The 20,663-nt window shown below is 36.1% G+C and overlaps 1 protein-coding gene across 12 annotated transcripts in view; it reads right to left on the bottom strand.

The window, feature by feature from the left end:
* Nucleotides 1-20,663, bottom strand: part of SIPA1L2 (signal induced proliferation associated 1 like 2) — a 152,314-nt gene that overhangs the window by 75,791 nt on the left and 55,860 nt on the right. For all 12 annotated transcript variants that reach the window (XM_026117337.2, XM_026117341.2, XM_064509250.1 and 9 more), the window contains 4 exons: nt 13,950-15,653; nt 7,642-7,775; nt 6,069-6,257; nt 96-270 (listed from right to left, as the gene is read on the bottom strand). In XM_026117337.2, coding sequence (XP_025973122.1) covers nt 96-270; nt 6,069-6,257; nt 7,642-7,775; nt 13,950-15,414 — 1,963 coding nt within the window. In that variant the 5' untranslated portion in view covers nt 15,415-15,653. The remainder of the gene's footprint in view (nt 1-95; nt 271-6,068; nt 6,258-7,641; nt 7,776-13,949; nt 15,654-20,663) is intronic.

Here is a 20,663-nt window from a genome sequence, read left to right as displayed (position 1 = left end):
AAAGTCAAGAGCATGAGCAGACAAAACACGATCTGCAGAAGTTGCTTACCACTGAAGAATTACAGTTTCTACCACAGATCAGAAACACAACTTACTTTTATTATCTAGCTGAGCTCTGTATTTACTAAACCCTTTTAGCCGTACTCTCTGGCCCAGGAGGTCAAGGAACTCTTCAAATGCTGGCCCTGCCATCTCATTGTTATACATTTCTTCCTCTGTACTTTGGCCTGCTTTGCAGTAAAGGATACCAATCTTATGTTGAAAACTCAGCTGAAATAAAAAAAGAAAGGAAAATTACAGAAGCAAAAGAAAGCAAATACGAAAACAAATACTAATTATTAACACTGTTACAATGCCTGGCAGGAGTAACTTGAGGATGACAGAAATAAGTGTTGTGATTTGGAAAATTAAGTCATCACAGAGAGCAAATAAAATTATCTATTTTTACTTTTTAAAATTCAGCCAGACAGTCCCTGCATGTGAAGTTCCCTCCCGCCACCCAATAACCTTTCCAATTACCTAAAAGCAGCCATTCAGAAGACCTGCTTCTCACAAGGCACTGTGAACAGACTCTCACAACACTAATTTCTCTTATATGCATCAATACATCTTTTCTCCTCCCCAAAAAACTGTCTTCTGCAAAAAATCATTCCCCATTTTCAAAGGTTTTACCATGTAAACACAATCTGACCAACATACAGTAAACTTTAAACTAGAAATCAGATTGCAGTTGAATAGTTTTGTTAAATGAATTAAAGTCAACTCTAGAATATTAGTATAAAATGAGGTGATTATATCTGGACCAAGATATTGTCTTCTTTTCTTAGCCTTTATACATATTTATGATGACAAATAGGAAACCTCCATGTGAATACATTAGTCCTATTATTCTTACTGCCAAATGCTACAGCTTCGCAAACTGGCAGAGACTATCAGTCACATCAGATTCCCTTAAGACTATATACACTACTCAAATCAACTCTCCAGCTGTACAGTCTTCTCTTTATCAAACTTCAGGATTAGCGTCTAAAATGTCCCAAGTAAAGACTGTAGAAATACCACTTGTATTAAAGCAAAGGTGGTAAGAACAGTCTGCTTCACCTTAGACACATAACACAAGGTCTTCAGTGTAAAGCATAATGCAAAACTCAGACTCATAGACCTGCTATTGCACTGTTTATCACAACAATATCTAGGAAAGGCTGCAAGACGGAAACACTGAAAGGTCTAGTCATAAAAACATACATACACGAAAGAAAAAAGTATCACAAACATAATTCTGAACTTCAAATAATGTTTAATCTTCCCACTTCAGTAAATTCTGCATTTCTGCATTGCAAGAATAGGGTAGCATGTAAGGCAGTTGCCAAGAGACAAAAAAAAAAAAAAAAAAAAAAAAAGCCCAAACAAAGAAAAACACTCACGTCCTGGAGGAACAGAATGGTTTGAAGACCTATTTTGATCAAAGTTAGCCTCTGCTTGTAGTGAAATTTCTATACACCGTTACACAAAAAAGGTAGCTCCATGAGAAGGCTGTTCTTATAAGTGCTTCCTGTAGCTAGATTACCCAGTTTCTGATAAGATGTCAGCTTTCATTCAATCCTTTCTGTGGTTAGAGCGTATGTCACCTTTTTCCTATTTGAGTTTTCTGATGCCCTATACAGTTGAACTTATGCTACTGCCTTTCCCTTGAGCTCTCTTCCCCTTATTCAAGTAGTAAATTTACGTGACATATGTCAGAATACAATACATTTAGGACCTTCATCAAGTATAATTGAAACTGGCCAACAAATTAATTTATGAGGACAAAAAGATCTGCGGAACAATACATATCCAATACAAAAAGATTTCTTCATTTCAACAGCAAATAAAACTTTTTTTCCTACCTAAGCATATGCAGATTCAGTACAGGATTTGGGCACCCTGAACTTCCAATGATAGGTTTTTTTTTTTTTCCAAAAAAAAAAAAAAGCAAGTTCTTTCAAATAACTGAGGTCCTTCCACAGAAATAAGAAAAGATTCTAGGTTACAGATCACTGTAGGAGGTGCCTGAGTCAGACCTCTAAATTCTGGAGAAGAGCAGCATTAAGATACCAGCTTGTTCTTGATATTTCCTATTGACTGGCATTAGACATTCTTCATCCAGAGTGCTTGCTAGTTTGGTCCCCATTTTGAAGCACTGCCTGGAGAGAGGTAGGCATCTAACAAAGGTTCCAGATTCTACACCGGAGACTGTTTTATTCAGTGGAAAAATAGCTTGGACAATTCATGGAGTAGACTGGAACAGAACTGCTTATATAAACATTAGATTATAGAAAGTGGTGCTGCTACTTCACACTTCCCAGCAGAGACATAGATTGGTTGTGAGCACACTGCCACTTCTGTTCCAGCTGTGTCAAATAGTTTAGCTTAAACCATAGGGAGTTTAAGTTAATTTCCTTGACTTGACTTTACACTACAATTAAGGACTGGAGAAGTAAGGTGCTGAGCCACCAGCAGTTGGAGCAACAACTACCAGCATCATATCTCATAGTCTAGTCACACTACACAAAAATCTGGTCTCCAACTTGTCCTAGGGTACTGGGAGTCCAGTGACTCAAGTTAATCTGGAATGATTTGATCATCTAGTTCAGTAGCAGAAGGAAGTAGGAGAAGACAGGTCGGTTAAGACTTCAACAATATGAATGGCAAGTTAGCAAACCATCTGGGCAAAATATTCAATGTCGAAATATTCAGTCACTTTCCTTCATCCTTTCTCAAGAGACTCCTGAACTAGCTCCTGAATCTCAGTACAATTTCAAGCAGAAGTGGAATATATCTCTACCTTCCAATACAACCTATCGCCTCATGGTTAAAATACTGTCCTAAGAAACAGCAAAGATAAGGATCTGAAACTTCCGAAGCTAGGGAAAGAATTAATCCGGGTTTTAACTTCATGGACAAGTACTATAAACACTAGGCAATTACATACAAAGCTGATTCTACCAATAGCACTCCTCCTGAACACGGCAGCAGCTGCAAGTGCATTTGCAGTAATCTTAATCCCCTCACAGCGTGCTAGGAACACCCCTGCCTTTCAGAAGACTTGAGCAACAGAACACTCTCGGTCACAGAAATAGCCTGTGTCCGTCTGCATAGGCATGTGCAGAAGCAGACATCTATGTACCCTTAGAACTTAGGACCCAAGAAAGAAGCATCTAAATGAACTTAGGCAGCATCCTACACAGGGCATTTAACCTGCGTAAAAACAGATTACCTAAAATTAATAAATTTTGCTAGTTTTCAAATTGTATTCCATGTTTGCCCCAAGTCTTCCTAAGCAAATAATTTCAGACATGGTTCTGATTTAATGATTTCCTAATGAGGAATCTCACATTTAATCTGAGAATCATTCTGTAATGTGACAGTAGAAACTATTTTCTAAACTGTTTAGCTACTCAGGTATTATGATTTGTATTAAAAGTGCATAGCAGTCCTGCCTGACTCAAAATGGCTATGCTCTAGTCAGGATCACTCACTGCTAAATCTTGGCAGCTCTTCTGCTTCTTTTAGAGTACATCCTTTACCATACAATAACAACTTCATGACTTTTACCGCATGCAGATTTTTGAGTTTTTCTGGCAAGGAACTTCAAGAAATTACATGCTCAACAGACACTATATATCATTGCAACCAAAGCTCTTAATTTCTCCGGACTTTTTGTGAACTTCAATTTTTGTCCTAGAAAACAGTGAACACTCCCAGAGGCATATGAGAGGGACCAAAAACATACACAGATTAAACCTGATTTCTGCCATTAGCAGAAATAGGGAAGTGGAACAAGGGGAGAATTAAGAGTGAGCAAAAATATTCCCATCCATTCCCACTGTTTTAGATAAACAGCTGACTTTTCCTGCAAATTTATGTTGAAATCTAATGCTAATCATCAGATGCCAGAATAACTGGGAAAATGCTGATTCTTTATTTACACTCTCAAATCAGGTCAACCATCCAGTTTACATCTACTTTCTACTGTCATTTTAGGAAAAAAGTTTTAGCCACACATTTCTTCCTCAGCCCATTCATGGATTTCACTGAAAACAATGAAACTGATATAGAAATGAAATCAAAACACTACCTACAGAAACTGTCTTCATTCTGCTGAAGAACTATGCAAATATTTAATACACCAAAATCTAAAATAAATATTATTCTGCTGACAGTATTAATCCTGTAGGTCATTATTCATATTTTTTAAATTCATGATACTTCAGCCAGTCATCACCTTCATCTGCCAAGCATAACTCTTTTTATATTTGCTTGATTAATAAAATCAAAGCATCAAGCACATAAGGGAATTAAAAGCATAAATGGATTGCATGCCAGTTCTATGCACAAGCTTTCTGTCTATGTTCAAGTGATTATCTCATAATAAGCAGCACATAAGATACATTCTACCTGGTGACAGCCCATTTCACAACAGAGATGAATTTTCAAAATTGAACACCCAAAATAAAAAGAAGAGCTATGCACTGCTGTTTCTCAAAATTAAGAGCTGATGATGTGATGAAATCACTTTGGTAAGTTCAATGGACAAACTCCATTTCCGGTTATGGGCAAAGATAGTGAGTTTGGCAAATATTACATTCAGGTCAAATAAAGAAGTGCTCTACACTGCCTAGAGCATAGTTCTTCTCTAAGCATTTAATATTATTTATTAGATGAATCTAAATTCACTCTGGAGCTCCAGCGACAGGAGATCAGGAGTTCTTCGATTCAGGACTGATTGACTGCTTCTAATTTCCCCTTAAAGTTTTATCAGAAGCACAAACACAGGAAAAAATAGGGACATTTGGCAAAATGAAATTTCAATTAAAAGTAAAGTTCTCCTCAAAGACTACCACAAACAAAAGGAATAAAATATACATATAAAACTAGCTTGACAAAAAAATAAATTCTCTTCCTTTGTCTACATTTACTTGGTTTTCAGCAACTGTTACAACAAGACAGAAGAATTCTGGTAGACACCAAAATGTAAGACACAATCACTGCATTTGAAGCTGAATTAGCACAAAAAATAATTATCCCACGGTTATAATCAGCTGGATCTATCAGCTGATTCAACTTCAACAGACAAATACTGACTTTTGCATAGAAAACACAATACTTCCTTTAAATGAACATCTTTTAAAACATCCTTTAAAACTGTATTAAAAGCCTTTACATGCCTGTCCTTCACAAACTATTCAGAAGCTATAAATTTCCTCACTAGTTTTTGAATGAGGCAGATTCACGTCACTGCACCCAGTAGACCTCACCATTTTTCTCTCTGAATTTAAAGCGTATTAATGTTTCATTGCTGATGCAGTGTCAATTCAGTAGATAGTTCCAATTAGAATTTCAGCTGTTTGAACCCAGAAGCATTCCAGTCTACTAACAAAGACTGCTACAAGTGAATCAGAAAGCGTTAATGTAAGAAAGAGGTGAAAAAAAAGAAAGAGAGAGAAAAAAAGAAAGAAACTGTGAAACTTTCAATGTAGAGACTTAACACATTATATCCTCAGGATTTTGCCTCTTCTACCTAAAATCAATATTAATAAAATACATTAAATTTATTTTCATTTGCATTTCATTTGCATTTTATTTGCACTCAGTGTTTCATCATAGAAAAGGGCAAATACAAATTGTAAAAACTACTACTTACAGAAATTAAAAGTTTAGTTACAATCTTTTTCTCACTCTCTGGTCTAAAGAGAATCTTTATAGACTAGTCCTTTTTTCCTACATTTCAATGTATTTTAAAAACAATTTGCTTAGAAAATAAGACTATTATTTCTAATTTTTAAATACAATTAAAGAAGAAAAGTTGATTTCTGTAAACATAATACCATTTACATACTGCCATGCTGAAAAGCAAACCTCATTTTGTCAATGAAGATACACAGCTGAGAGTAATTATCTCCAAAATCAAGGAAGTGACCAGTTTGTATCATAGATCCATGTTTATTAATATCACCAGCAAAATATTTAAGACATAAAGTTTAATCTTTTAAGTTAACAGTCTTTAAAGAGACTCATACACTACATACCCCTTGTTCATCCAGTTTAAGCAGCTGTTCAGGGACTTTCGGTGAGTTGGAAGCCTGCCTCAGGCACTGAATGCTCAGCTCCGGTATTACATATTCTAGTACCTCTTTGAGAGGCAGGCCTCTTGCTGTGCCATGCCTAGCAGTGGATGGTACAGCATCTTCTAAAATTGCTCCTCTAAGTGTAGTAAGCTGCAGTAAAGATAAAGCATATAAAATATTCTTAATTCTAATACTGTGATGACTTTTAAAGATATGATCATCAGGCTATAAAAAAAGTATGGAAGAGAGAATGAGTGGGAAGAAAAACATCCTACTTTTTTTTAAACTTGCACAAAGATTAGTAAATTACTTTTAAACAAAGAGGATACAGGCTCTTATTTTCTCAGTGACAAGTATGATTTTTGCTTAAAAAATTAACTGATAATCATCTTAACTTATTCTAATTTCTAAGACTATTTCTTCTTTGAAAAAAAAATTTTAAGCACTGGGATAACTAAAAATTGTTAGTTATAATGCCATACTACCCCAGCAGACACAGTAGTTTGAATGTCAGGTTGGCTAGGCCAGGTAAACCACAGTTAACAGCAACTTTATTTATCCCATTCACTTATTCTTTTAAAACTACCATGCTTTATCCTCATTGGATTCTGCAACAAGAGAAATGCTGCTTAGAAGCCAGCCAGCTGAATCACCACTCCCCACATACATACATATAGACACACCTTTTTGGGTAAAAAACGAAAAATCTAGCCTGAAAAACCTATGTATACATACGTTCAGTAAAAACACATAAGCCCAGATATATCAAGAAGTCTAGCTAGTGCTTCTGTGTCTCCTACCAACAACAGAAGGCAAAATTCCAATGGATTATGAAAGTTTATGGTTGCTTGCTACAACGGTAACATTGTATATTTACATACAAATCAAAGTTAATTGCTGTGATACAGAAGAAATTACTTTTGCAAAGAATACAAATTCACCCGAAATAGAAGTTGTGGTCAGACTTGAAAAGTGTTCTTTCAACATTTATTTATTAACATATTAATATTCCATCCACAAATTATGTATGTACAAGAGAAATATACAAAAAAGGAATTCCTCACAGAAAATACAAGTGCTAATACAGAGTATTCGGAAACCAAACACATACAAATTCACTTAAGTGGTAATACTAGCTTTCATATTTCTCTCTTCTTTTTTTTTCCTCCTAAACTTCTTAATCTTTTTTTCCTATCACAAGAAACATCAAGCACCTGGATCCAAACTTATCTTCCGCTTTGTTCTTATCATCTGTTTCTTTGCTTGACCTTTGCAGATATATACATCTTCATCCAATTTACCTCCTTTTGGGTGTCCACCCAAAAAGAGAAGAATTTTATGTAGCAGAGAAGAAAGAAATTTTGTTTCAGAGGCCAGCTATATTTATTAATGGTACAAGAAATATCCCTTTCCCATTCACAGAGGTCTTTTAAAGTTAATAATCTATCCATAGACAAATGAAAGGAGAAACTATTATCCTAAGCTTTAAGTTATCTTTTTCCATTCCTTTGCACAATGAATGAAAGAAGTTTACCTCACTTGTCCTGAAAACTATTCGATAGTTGAACTGAGATCCTTCTTTCTCCTTTGAGTCTTCAACCTTCTCCCTTCGGATGCTGACTGCTACAGGTCCAAGATTTTCATCTATTCCAAAGTAGTTCTGATGCTCTTTTGAAAAACAGAAGGAATGAAGAGAAAAGAGAAAAATGAAGTATGAGTCCCATAGATGATGTCCATCAAATCTCATCAAAAAATTTTGCTGTGAGAAGGAAAGTATTAGTTGTATCTCCATGGATCACACAACAGCTTTGGAGCATTTGAATTAGGTTTGACTAAAAACCACAGATTCTCTAATTGAGCTATGAGTCTGTCAATACACAGGCTTGTGATCTTCTGTACTGCACAGCAAGTGTGGAAATCAAAACATGCTAATTTTGATGAGATCAGGATGGTCAGTCATATCACATAATTCATAATAAACTGTAACTGCTTAAAAACTGCTACTATGCAATAATCATTTTTTCTCTTATGCAGTGAGAAACTAGTTCAGTGAGCAACTGTATCTAGCTGCAGTATTTAAGAGTCTTCAAATAAATACGGTGTCGTGTAGGGCTACCTTCTTTCATTTCATTCCGTTTATTGCTGTTCTTACTCAAAGCTTTAACATTTCATGCAGCAATTCAACTTTGACAACTGAATTGAGGATAGAAACTTTTCAATCTTCGATGAGTTGTTAGGTTGGTCCTTGAGCCCACTGACACAGTTTGGGGGAGTGAAGCATTACCTACAGAAGAGGAAGATCAAGCAACCTGGACATACTCAAGCCCATGGGACCAGACGGGATAAACCCAAGGGTGCTGAAGGAACTGGCCAATGTCATGTTAAGGCTACTCTTCATCTTTGAAAGATGCTAGTGAGTGGCAAATGTCTCTAACGGCTGGAAAAAAGGCAAATATTGTATTCATCTTTAAAAAGGTCAAGAAAAAGAATCTGGGAAGCTACAGACCAGTCCCTTTCATGCCTTTAGTCCCCACAGAGATTAAGGAACAAATCCTCATGGAAGCCATTTCCAGGCACATGAAGGACAAAAAGTTGATTAGGAACAGCCTGCACAGATTTACCAAATGCAAATCATGCTTGACCAACCCAGTTGCTTTCCATAAGGAGATGACTGGCTCGTGGATGAGGAAGAAGCAATAGATGTCATCTACTTGTACTTTAGCAATGCCTTTGACACAGTCTTCCATAGCATCATTGTAGCTAAACTGAAAAGATATAGTTTGGACACACAGATTACAAGATGGATATAAACTGGCTGGACAGCTGGCCTCAAAGGAGTGTGATCAGCAAAAGGAATTCTAATTAGTGGCCAGTAACTAAAGGGTTCATCAAAAGTTGATAGTGGGGACAGTACTACTTAATATTGATCCAAACAATGGGGTGGAATAGCAAGTTCATGTAGAAGATCAAATTCTTGGGGGATTGTTGTACATTGGAGGGTAGGGCTGCTGTTGAGAAGGATCTTGACAATTTGGAGAATGGGACTGACGGAAAACTCACAAATGTCAGCAACAAAGTCCTGTAGCTGGAACAGGACAAGCTCGTACCAGCACAGGCTGGGGACCAACTGTCTCAGGACCAGTTCTGCAGAAAAGGACTGTGGCACCCTCTAGGGCAGCAGGTGACACAGGAGTCAGCACTGCACCCTGGCAGAGATGAAGGCTTGCCACATACTGGGCTGCATTAGCAAGAGCATAGCCCGAAGGCTGAGAGAAGAGATTATTCTTCTCTGTTTGGCACTTGTGAGGCCACATATGGAGTAGTGTCCAGTTTTGGACAGAACGGGACAAGTCCAGCAGACAGCAACCAGGACAACCAGGGGGCTGCAGCATATAGCAGATGAGGAGAGGCTGAAGGAGTTAGGCTTGTTTAGCCTGCAGAAGAGCAGGTTAAGGTGGGGAGTAACTGCAGTGTCCCACTACCTGATAGGGGGTTATAGAAAAGGCAGAGTCAGACTCTTCTCCAAGGTACAGAGAGAAAAGACAAGATGTAACCACCACAAGTTGCAGTCTTCTCAGTGAGGGAATCTAACACAGCAACAGGTTGCCTGGAGAGTCTGTGATATGTCCATCACTGGAGATATTCACCAGCCTATTGTACAAGGTCCTGAGCAATCTGCTCTCACATTAAAGGTACCTTCGAATACCTAACTGAATTATGCTATGATTTCATGGTTTTGATAACAATGAGGTAATAGACTTCTTTTTAAGACTGTACTGGTTAAAAACACTTTGGTCGTATTTTTAAACTAGTTTTGATACTTTTCTTATAATGTATTTACAGAAATGCAGAAGGAATTTTTCACAAAATGTGTTTCACCGAGAAGCCATCCATACTCTCAGAATGAATACAAAAAGACAAAGTTATCTCTAAGTAACCATTCAAATGACAGTCTTATTTCTCAACCCAAGTTTAAATAAAGTGTTCAGTGGCCTTTCAAGGATCTGTCTAGAGCTATGTTGGTGGTCACAGTCCATTCCTCAGTGAAGAGAAAATGAATAACAGCACGATCCTTCTTTGGGAAGAAACATTTGGGGTGCAACGAGCACAGACACTAAACTATTTGCTCATGCTCACTGGAAATATTTCTTCCCTCCTTTCCCACCAGGGGTATTATGCCTGAACGGATAAATTGTATCTCATGGACTGTCAATGGGGCACAGTGTTGAATTAAAATTTTGAGCCTTTATGGGTAAACTTTTCAAACAAGGGGAATGGAATTTTACAGACCAACGACAATATATTGAGGGTTTTCTTCTGCGATATTCAGAGGCCAAACACTTCTCAGCAATATAAAAATTCTTCACAGCTGCCTATTCAAGCTTTGAGAAAGGTAAACTTCTTAGTTAAGGTTTCTATAGCCCTCCATATTGATACAAGTCTAGACAGTTATCCCACTGTTACTAGATTTCTTGACTACAGCATTACTGCACAGAAAGATTCAAGTTTGGTAGACTTCTGACTTTGGTACACAAGAGATACAAACCCAAAGAAGTTACTAATGTATATTAGAAATATACTTGGTGAATCAGTTTCAAGAATGGGAGATAAGAAGCTGAAGTAAATTAAACAGTTGGCTACATGGCTACAGATATTTCAGGATTTAGGGAAAATATTTTTAATTCAAGGTACTTTTTAAAATTAAATGTCAAAGTACAAAATCATTAAGTTCATTTAGATGTATTTATGTTCATTTAAAAGTAGGAATTGGAGAGAAGAGGAAAATAAGCTATTCCCTAGCTCTTTAAAGACAGGTAATACAATATTCTTCATTTTTAACTTTTTGATTTTGAAGAATAATGGACAACTTTCCTTCTAATAAAAGGTCTTATTTATAAGTGGGCAAACCTCATATTTGTAAGATTCAATCTGCAAGGAAAAGAGACTGTCTCAAAGCTGCAGAATACAAAACTGAGTTAATAATGTAAGCCTGCTAATCCTCTAAAGTTCTTTTCAAGAAATTTCTTCAGTTTCATATCAGCAGATAGATACAGTAACATATTAAGAAGTGGCTGCAAGCATCCCACAAATAAAATGCATTGTATTAACAGTCAGTCTTGAGTATTATGAGGATAATTGCAAAAGGGCAATAGACAACTCAGTAATACTAAAAACTTGCTTCAATTATCCTTTTAAAAATTAAGATATCTTTTTTCCCCTCCCATCCTCTTTTATCCCACAAAAACATAGTTCAGGAAAGGACACCACTAATAAATCAAAACTATGGGGTAAAATAAAACATTCTAGCTTTTGCAAACCTTAACTGAAAAATGAGAAGATATTTTCCATAAACAGTAACATATTTTACATCAGTCGTGTGGGATTTGATTTTAACAATAGTTACAAAGCTTATAAATGTGCAGTAAGAAACTACAGCTCATTTCAGAAGACACTGAATTCCAAATCTCTCATTTCTTGAAAGGGAGGGAATAATTAGTGCTGCACATGCCAGGGTGTTTCTTCCATGCATCTTAAAACAGAAATAAAACTTGTACATTGACAAGTGCCAATTATAAAACTGTGAACTAAATCAAATATGCAGAAAGTTATTTCTCTTTCACAGATATCTTGTTAAAGGCAAAGAAAATCAGTGGCATTGCATATGTCTTTATAAACAAGTGACTATTGTTTGCTAAATTTTTATTTCATCCTTCCACAATTCTATTGCTAAATTCAATTGTGCTATTAAATCTACAATTCAATGAACAATCAGCTAGGAGAGTTCACTGTCATGGAAGAGCATCAAGTAAGACTCAGTGTGCATATAAATATTACTCTGTCTTATACAGGAGATCAGCACCGTAGCAAGACATTTTAGTGCCCAAGGCAAAATGCCCGTTTTCTCTCCTCTACCCAAAATAAATTTTGCTTAGAAAAGAGCCATGTTCACTTGGAAGTAACCTGGAGATTCCCTGCCTGCTTTATTCCTTTTGGAAATAGATACTGAAAATGAAGTATTTGGTTCCATCAACACATTTGCCTAACTTGCTGTTTCCCTCATAAGAGCCATCCAATGCAGATTTCTCTCATGTAGCTGCTGTTACAGCTCTATAGGAAGATAACATGAAAAAGGGAATGGCTTACATATCATTGTAAAAGTGAGAGTATTTATTACTGAACATTGCATGTCATGTATGATACTTACTCTTGAAGAACTCTACCCACAGAATAATTGATAACATGGACAATAACAGTTCAAATTTCCCAATATTTTACTATATGGGATAAAATTCAGATATTTCTTATGTTTCTAATACTATAACATAAACATGCTTTATTTCTAGTTAGGAGATCATATATACATAACACCAGAACAGAAGTTTATTAAAACTAACTACATCTGTATCAGTGTTCCAAAAAAGTCTTTAGGTTTGTTTACAGTATACTAAAGTATACAGCCCTTTTGGAACCTGTAACTCATTCATTCTAACAGCATTTCACAAACAAATTATCTTTTATTTGGCTTAACTTCTGTCTTTTTCTGTTTTTCTTCTCCCCTACTACCACCTTTGTCCATTGACAACTTTCATTTACATCAAAGCCAATCCTTTCTTCTCTCAAACCCTCAAAACATATGGTGCCTCTGTGTCACAAACTTCCCTTCACTCTCTTCCACCTGAACTCTGCCAACACCTTCTGATCATTTACAACTTATCCAGCTTAAAAACCATATTGAGTCTTTGAATTTACTGCCCTTCCTTGCTTAACTATGGGTCTTTTTCTTCCTCCTCCATCACAGATGCAGATTCTTTCTTCCTTTTCTTTTAAACACACTGTTTTTACAACCTATTTATTCTAGGTTTCCACAGTCTGGTGAAGACAAGCATTGCACTGGATCCTCTTTCGAGTCCCTTGTAAAGTGTCACAAGAGGAAGCAGTACAATACAGTGCTTACTGTAGTATTTCCTGCTGTCCAGATATAGTTAGAAAACAGAAGAGGTATGATCTGAGGAAGACTCAGGCAGTATCAAACGATCTTTTAAGGACAGAGCAAATTTCTTTTAATAACAGTGAAAGACCAAGCTGTAACTTATAATACAGAAAGGCTAGAGAGAAGTATTTGGGGGCTCTCCCTACCCACAAAAACAGAGGTTACAGCCAGCCAAAGCAAGTCACAAAATGTAAATTGCTTATCTAAATAAGGATTCAAGGTAAGTTAGTTTACTCTGCTGAGAAGAGTATCCTGCACTTTGCAGTGTGAATATATCATAAAATAACAGGCAAATGGTTTATATGAGAAAGACATAAAATAATCTTCCTTAAGCTGAAAAAAACTAAGTATCATCAGAAGCTCTCTGTTTAAGGTACTGACAGAAGTACATATATGTGTATACAGTATGAAAGGCCCCAAGAGACACTGGAAGACAGCAGAATCTGGAAAAGGGACTCAGAAGCCTCAAAAATAAAAGCTCCTCTTTTCGAGGTATTTTTTAGGAAATACTGATATCCAATCTGGGTATCAGTATTTACAATGCATTTACTGGATGCAAGCATCTTCCTCCTTCCCTGCCCTCCCAGAAAGTTTGGTACAGAGAAGTTAATTATTTTCTGCATTAAACTACCCCATGTTTAGTGACTTTAGGGAGGCATTGTGGAGCTTTATAATCCACTGGTTGTTAAATCTTGCTCTTCCAGGGGGATATTAAGAGGCTCAACTTTCATACAATGTTGCAAGAGCCTCAATAATACTGAAGTCTTTCTATAGAGAAGAAAAAATTCTTTAATAAGCAAGCTAATTCTAATGCATGTGTATCTCAGAATAATTGCATGAGGAAAATTTACCTTTTCCATAGAAGAACTTGCGGTAATAATACGCTCCAAGATCAATGTGTTCTATGATGTAACGCTTCACTTTCTCTCTGTGAATTGACTGATTTTCTCTTGGTACTTCCAGTACTGAAACACCAGCATTTGTACAATGGGAACTTAAAGAAGACTCAAAAGAACAGCTTTCACCTGAAGAAAAAGATGCTGAATTTGCCCTAGAAAGTGCAATCCGTCTATCTCCTTCCCCACCAGTTTCATTCCTGAAGTAAGGGCAACTCAATACTAAATCATTGCTTTTCCCATCACCCTCATCAGCGTCTAAATTCTCTTTTGAATTGAGATCCTCTTTGCTTCCCAAAGGAGATTCACAGTTTCCCATTTGGCCTGCTGGCATCTGAGTTTGTGATGCAGCTGAAGCCCCAGTGGTTATATTTTTTCTTTTTCCCACATTTACTCTGGTAGCCATTGCTTCGTTTATGTTAAATAAAACGCTCTGAACATCATAATGTGCAAAACATTTCTGACAGTTCCAAGAACGAACATTTCTGTCAAGCCTGTCATCCAGATCAGATGAAAACTTAAAAGTTTCATGCTCACTTTTAACTGTTCGCAATTTTCTAAATAGAGAAGTTTCTACTGTTTCTGATTTTAGTCTCCTCTTGAAAGATTTTTCCCTGTCTCGACCAATAAGCAGGGCACTATCCATATAATCCAAGCCAGAAATCCTGACAAATTCTCCCCTGGAAATCTGTGCGGCAGCATGAAGACTTGGAGAAACTGTAGGATCGCAGTGGAAAAACTCAGAAAATCCAAACGGAGCAAGGGTTTTATGTTCAAAATTTTCCACTCGATATCCTCTTAGCATTGCAAAAAAATTCTCTCCAGACAAGCCCTGTCTATCAATTGAAGAAGTACTGCCATATTCCCTATGGAGAGCTGCTCCAGTATTTGGGTTAACAGCATTCTGATCTAACACATCTTCAGCATCAATATCACTTATCGTCACATCACTATTGCTCCTTTGCCTTATAGGATGAAGTCCTCTTTGAGGAGAATGAACAAAAAGATCTCCGATAGTGTATTTGCCCTCTGTGAATTCCAATTCTAGCTCTTCTTGCTGCTCATCACTTTGGTCATTTTGTCCATTTGGAAGTATTGATCCAACGCTTTCGTAACTGGTTTGAGGTCTACTTTCCCAAGCAGCTTTACTCAGCTCCTTACAGCAATCCTTTTTAGGAGGCCATTCAGATACCCTTGCTCGAACACCCATTTTAGGCACAGCTGGTGTACCATTTGTTTGATTATTTTCAGTTTTGCTAGGTGCATTTGAAGAAACAGGAGGACCCATGCTACCATTCAAAGCTTTAAGTTTTCTAGCAAAATAATCATCAGATTGCATGCTTCTTGAAGACTCCCTGAACTTCGAGGAAGACCTGCTTACTTTGTGCTTCTCTTCTTGCGAAGGCCTTTGATCACTCATGTCCAGTCAGTGAGAGGGAAACTGTTAATGTTACGTAAATTACTGTTACTTTTGTTATTACATTGTCATTTATGGAGCAGTAAACTGCAATATTAAAGTGCAGTTAGTCTTCCCAGAAGAGCAAGCAGAACCCTCAGTATACCATTTTTGTACAACTTCTCTCAGGAGAGCAATCTTAAAGCATTTCCTTCAGTTCAGAAGCATTTAGTTCAGCAGTAATCCAGACAAATTTCTTGTATCTGTTTATAAAAGAGAGAGAGAGAGAGAGAGAGAGAGAGTATTAAAATATTTATACTCAATAACAGTAAGCCTCCGATATTGCTCATATATATACACAATACCCCATGAAACTGGAACCAATGAGACTTGCTTTCTGTGGTTTTGTATTCTTTGTCTCCTAAATCCTCCCAAATGCAATTATCCCAGTTTCCCCTATGATGCCTGCAGGCTGTGAGCAGTTTGGACCTACATACTTGCTCATGTGCCAGCCAGTGCATGCATGCTGAATGGCAGATCAAATTTTGCCAGACAGAATATATAATCATCCAATGCTGTCTACCTTTCCTTCAATGGTGATAATAACTTAGGTGCCTGTTCTCTATCTAACCACCATTTTTTCCATAACATGAAAGAACTTTATCATCTCTAAGGCTCCTACATCTTTTTCAAGTTTGCTTGAAAATGGCTAATAAATGCAGCAGTTATTGGGAGAAGACAGATACCTTATAGAAAACATAAGCAAAATATATGGAATAGATGGGTCATTAGATGAAGAAAAATGCTTTGCCCCATTTAAAAAGAACATTTTAGTGTACAGTAATCTCTCCATTGTGATTAATTCAGTGAATAAATGTATTTTTCACTTTTTTCAAAGAAAATTTTCTTTACATTTCATTACTTGCAATGTAAACTATTATTTAGCTTGTTTCTATTACATTATATTCCTCTGGTTGGAAGCCTAGACAATTACCCACTTACAATGCTGGAGAACATGATTACTTTCATATGATTACTGTCTTCCAGATATTAAAAAAAAAAAAAGTAGCCGTACTGATAAGTATTAACTCACTTATAAAACTGGAATTGCCTGGACATTAGAAAATTCTTCAATTGTTTTTAATGATTTTAAGCATGACCATGACTTGTGTTGTGAAGACGCACTTGCAGACAAAGTCGGAGCTTTACCCCATTGCATAAAACTAGATTAAAAATGAGACACAACTGTACGTTATCTGCTTATCAGCTTTTCTTCCTTGAGCAAAAACAGCAACATGATGATCTTTTAAGATGCTGGAAATAAGCATAATGTGCAATAATGAAAGTTATAAGAAGCCAGGTCAAATTAGACTGAAATATGAATTCTCCGCTTATATCAGTGAAGACATCAGGTAGCAAGAGGAGCTCAGAAAATAACTGTTTTTTTTCCATACATTTAATGCTATAAAAATTCCCTTTCAAAAATAAAGGGGGAGGGCAGTGTTAAGGAAACAAAGGAGTAATTTAACTTAAAACTTCATGCAGTATTTTATTTGCCTGTCAGAAAAAATGAGTTTGAGGTGTGCTTGATATAGCAAACTTGAAGACTTTTTTATGGATGCAGGTTAATGAACACAACTCAGAGACGTATAGTAATGTCACGGTTGACATGGTTTCTGTGTGACTGTATTACCAAGAATGGATCACAATACTGATAAAAACATATCATCACATTTAATTTTCACTATGTATGAATTCCCCACAACTCCTATCTGACAGCCAATGCTGTCTGTTAAAACAAAGGTGTTGGTTCCTTAAAATACCCCCCAAAACTGTTTAAACAATTGACCTGTTCAAAAAAAATCTTTCAAAAGGAGCATGTAGGCTTTTTAAACATGGACTTACAAAAACATAATGCAAAAAAGGAAAACATCAGTCAATACGCCTAGCATTTTGGGGGGCACTATTATTATACTATTATAGAATACTATCATAGAGATAAAATATAAGAAAACTTCTGTGGGCTATATATTAACATGAGCAACTGACAGTATAAAACGTAGGTTTTTTATTTATTCTCTCTGAGTCTTCTTCACATAAGAGCAATAATGTAAGAAAACTTTGACACTGAAGTAAGACTAAACTATTCCAGAATCATCTTTCTGGTTTTGCAAGAATATAAAGCAGTAGTGAGGGGAAAGAAAGATCAATTTCACATGTCTGGAAAGATATTTAACTGTTTATTGAAGATTAATTCAATTTTCTTTGAAGTTATGGTGAATTATATCTTCTATACTTCTTACCTATCCCTACACAAAAAAACATTCATGGAAGTCATTACTCTACACAATTATTATTATTTTTTAACATCAAAATTAATCTCTTACAAAATGAGGAAATACATAGAAGGCCAGGAACAGCTATCCTGCAACAATTCCATTCTGTTCTTCCCTAGTGTTAATTCTCCTCCTATCACAAGCATCTGTGCAAAAGTAGTGAACTGGATCAGAGACATAATGCAGGTTGAAATCAAACTGTGGAGGAGGTGCTGCGAGTCAAGAGGAAAGGGCAAACGGATACCTCCCCCTTGTTTATTTGCAATCCAAATCCACAATATGGTGCACCATTTAGCCTTACAAACACCTTTACTTGTGCGAGGCAGGAGACAGCCTGAAGGCCACAGGAAAGCAGGACTGCTTCTTTTGGAAGTGGTGTTAGTTTAAATACTTCACTAGACTATGGTATAACCATTTTCAAGCAGAACTACATTGCAAAAGGTAGTATTTAAAAGAGAATTATTTTATTTTACAATGTAAAAAGCAGCCAATACTACGGTCGGTGTGAAAGATGATGAAAGAAATGACTGGTATGAAACTGTAGATTGACATTATATTGGAAATACTAATATTTGAAGAAGTTGTGCAGTACATTTAAGTTATACTAGTAAATAGAACATTGCATTTTTTATGTTGATTTTTAAACTTCTGCAATTGGCCTAACTGACAAAATATGCCTATTTTTAAAATAAAATGTGTATGTTTTGGTACTGGCCATTCCTATAAATTCCCGTAACTCAGTAAAACAGGGTGTTTTGGTTGACAGCTGACCTATGCTGATAAATAGCACTCTATTTTCCTGTATTTGTTGTTTTTCTTGAATAGTTTTTCTTTCTCTATAATAAGAAATTAGCAACTTGCACACACCCACTTACAGATTACGTTAATACTATTTGTTATAGAAGGCTTTTCTTTGTTGAATTTAATGAAATATTACTTCCAGAAAGAATGCTGTCAATATAATCACGAATATCCTTCCCTTGAGACCTGTAAATCCTTTTGGTCAAACTCTTCACTTCTCTCTTTTTCATCTCATCCTAGCGTTTAAGAACGGAATCACTGGCAGATATGGCCAGAAGATAAAAACTGGATGCCTACCCTGCTGTTGTGCTCCTGCCAATCCTTCCCACTAAGGCTGCTGGATGTTATGCAAATAACTGAAGTTCCTTCCACACAGCTACAAAGACTTCCTTCGGAGCTCAATACAGCAGCTGGTTTGTTAGCCACAGTTACAGTTCTTTAACATGGAATGTTTCCAAGTTTCCTGGGGACCTGGACGTATGCCCACAAATGTTCCTGTGCCAGTAGCAGAGCAATGAATAAGAACTGTACTATTGGACTATCCTGTCAAAAGGAGGCTGTTTAGTAACCTTGCCTCATGTCAGCCTTGATAGATGGAAATGAATTATTTAAGAAGTCTTTCTGTGATCATTTTGTTGATCAAGAAGTTGGAAATCTGCCCCTATTATTATGTAATGCTATCATCCTAAAAAGAATGCGTAATTTGGATGAAAGCATTCATCTCTATACTATTTATCAAGATGACAATTTTATAAATCGTGACTCTCAAGCTCTACTAATCTTAAAAAATGGGAAATGCAATTTGACAAAATATGAGCATAGGCAGGAATAATAAAAAAAAAGGCCAAAAGCTGAAGATCAGACATTTAATTTGCATTCGACTGATTCTATGCAGCATTTTCTGTGTGCTGAAAGAGTTTCCACTCTTCGGAGAAACATGCTGAAAATGAGTAGTATTATGTACTTTGCCAGTATAGAAGAGTAGAAGTTACATAATGGCTATGTTATGGGAAATACAAAGTGTGCAGGAAAATTCTGCCTTCAGGTCCACACTTTTAAGTACAATGAAAAAGAACAGTGCAAAGTAGAAATGCACATAGTTTATAAATCACTTTTATTTTCAAATTTCTATATCAGACAACCTATAGAACAAATCTGACACAGTATCTTAGTTCCTAAAACTAAGCTTTCCCCTTGAAAAGAAATAGGTAATTCTTGAATAAGAGGAAAATTATGGGTAAAATATACAATAATGTGGTTTTTATGCAAGTTCAAAATTGCCTTGTTTCATTTTGCTTGTTTTCAAAAACAGTCCATATCAGCAAATATTTTTAGATTCAAACATTTTTAGTATATCTATTAATAGTACTTATTTCTTAAAGCTGTAGAGAATGTTTCCAAATTGGAGTCTTAAATCAAAGCTACCCCACTTTCAGAAACAAAATGAGGGCTATGCCTGATCTTTAAACCATGCTACTTATTTGTGTGTCCAAGCCATAAAATTTTGATCATACTTAACTATGATATCACAGCCCTTTCTATGACAGGTGATTATGATGTCACACCGGAGAATTATCACCCTATACTGGAGTATGGAAGAGGAAAAATTAGGTCTTTCAGGATTTGTTTTCATGCAAAAGTCTTTAGAAAACCATGATATTTAAGCATAATTGTCTTTAAATAGAATATTCCTTTCAAAGTTTTCCATGAGACATAGTGAATATTAAAGGATAACACTAGCTATAATTGAGCCACTTATTCAGATTGCAGCTGCAGAAAATGGATTGAAAATAGTAACAGTGAACAAATTATGAGCACAGTTCATGAAAAAATGATTCCAATTATTATACATCAAATTTACAATTAAAGCTATAACTACTACAGTATAAATGGTTACTTCTCACATGCGTATTTCAGACTTTTGATTAATATGCAGACACAGACGAGAGGCAGAAGACAGACGGGCAGCCCTTCATTTGACTAATGGGAACACATATGAGCTGCTGCATAGTGAGTATTTGTTACACACTTCTTCAATTGTGCTCTACTTCTTCACATTTATAGTCTTTGGTTACAAGAGAAATATAAGAGTAGAAAATGAAGACAGCCCTCTGTTGAAATAATAAAATTTCATAA

Source organism: Dromaius novaehollandiae, chromosome 3, assembly GCF_036370855.1.
Source record: "Dromaius novaehollandiae isolate bDroNov1 chromosome 3, bDroNov1.hap1, whole genome shotgun sequence".
In the NCBI taxonomy this organism is placed as follows: Eukaryota; Metazoa; Chordata; class Aves; order Casuariiformes; family Dromaiidae; genus Dromaius; species Dromaius novaehollandiae.
This window is presented reverse-complemented; position numbering and strand designations above follow the sequence as displayed.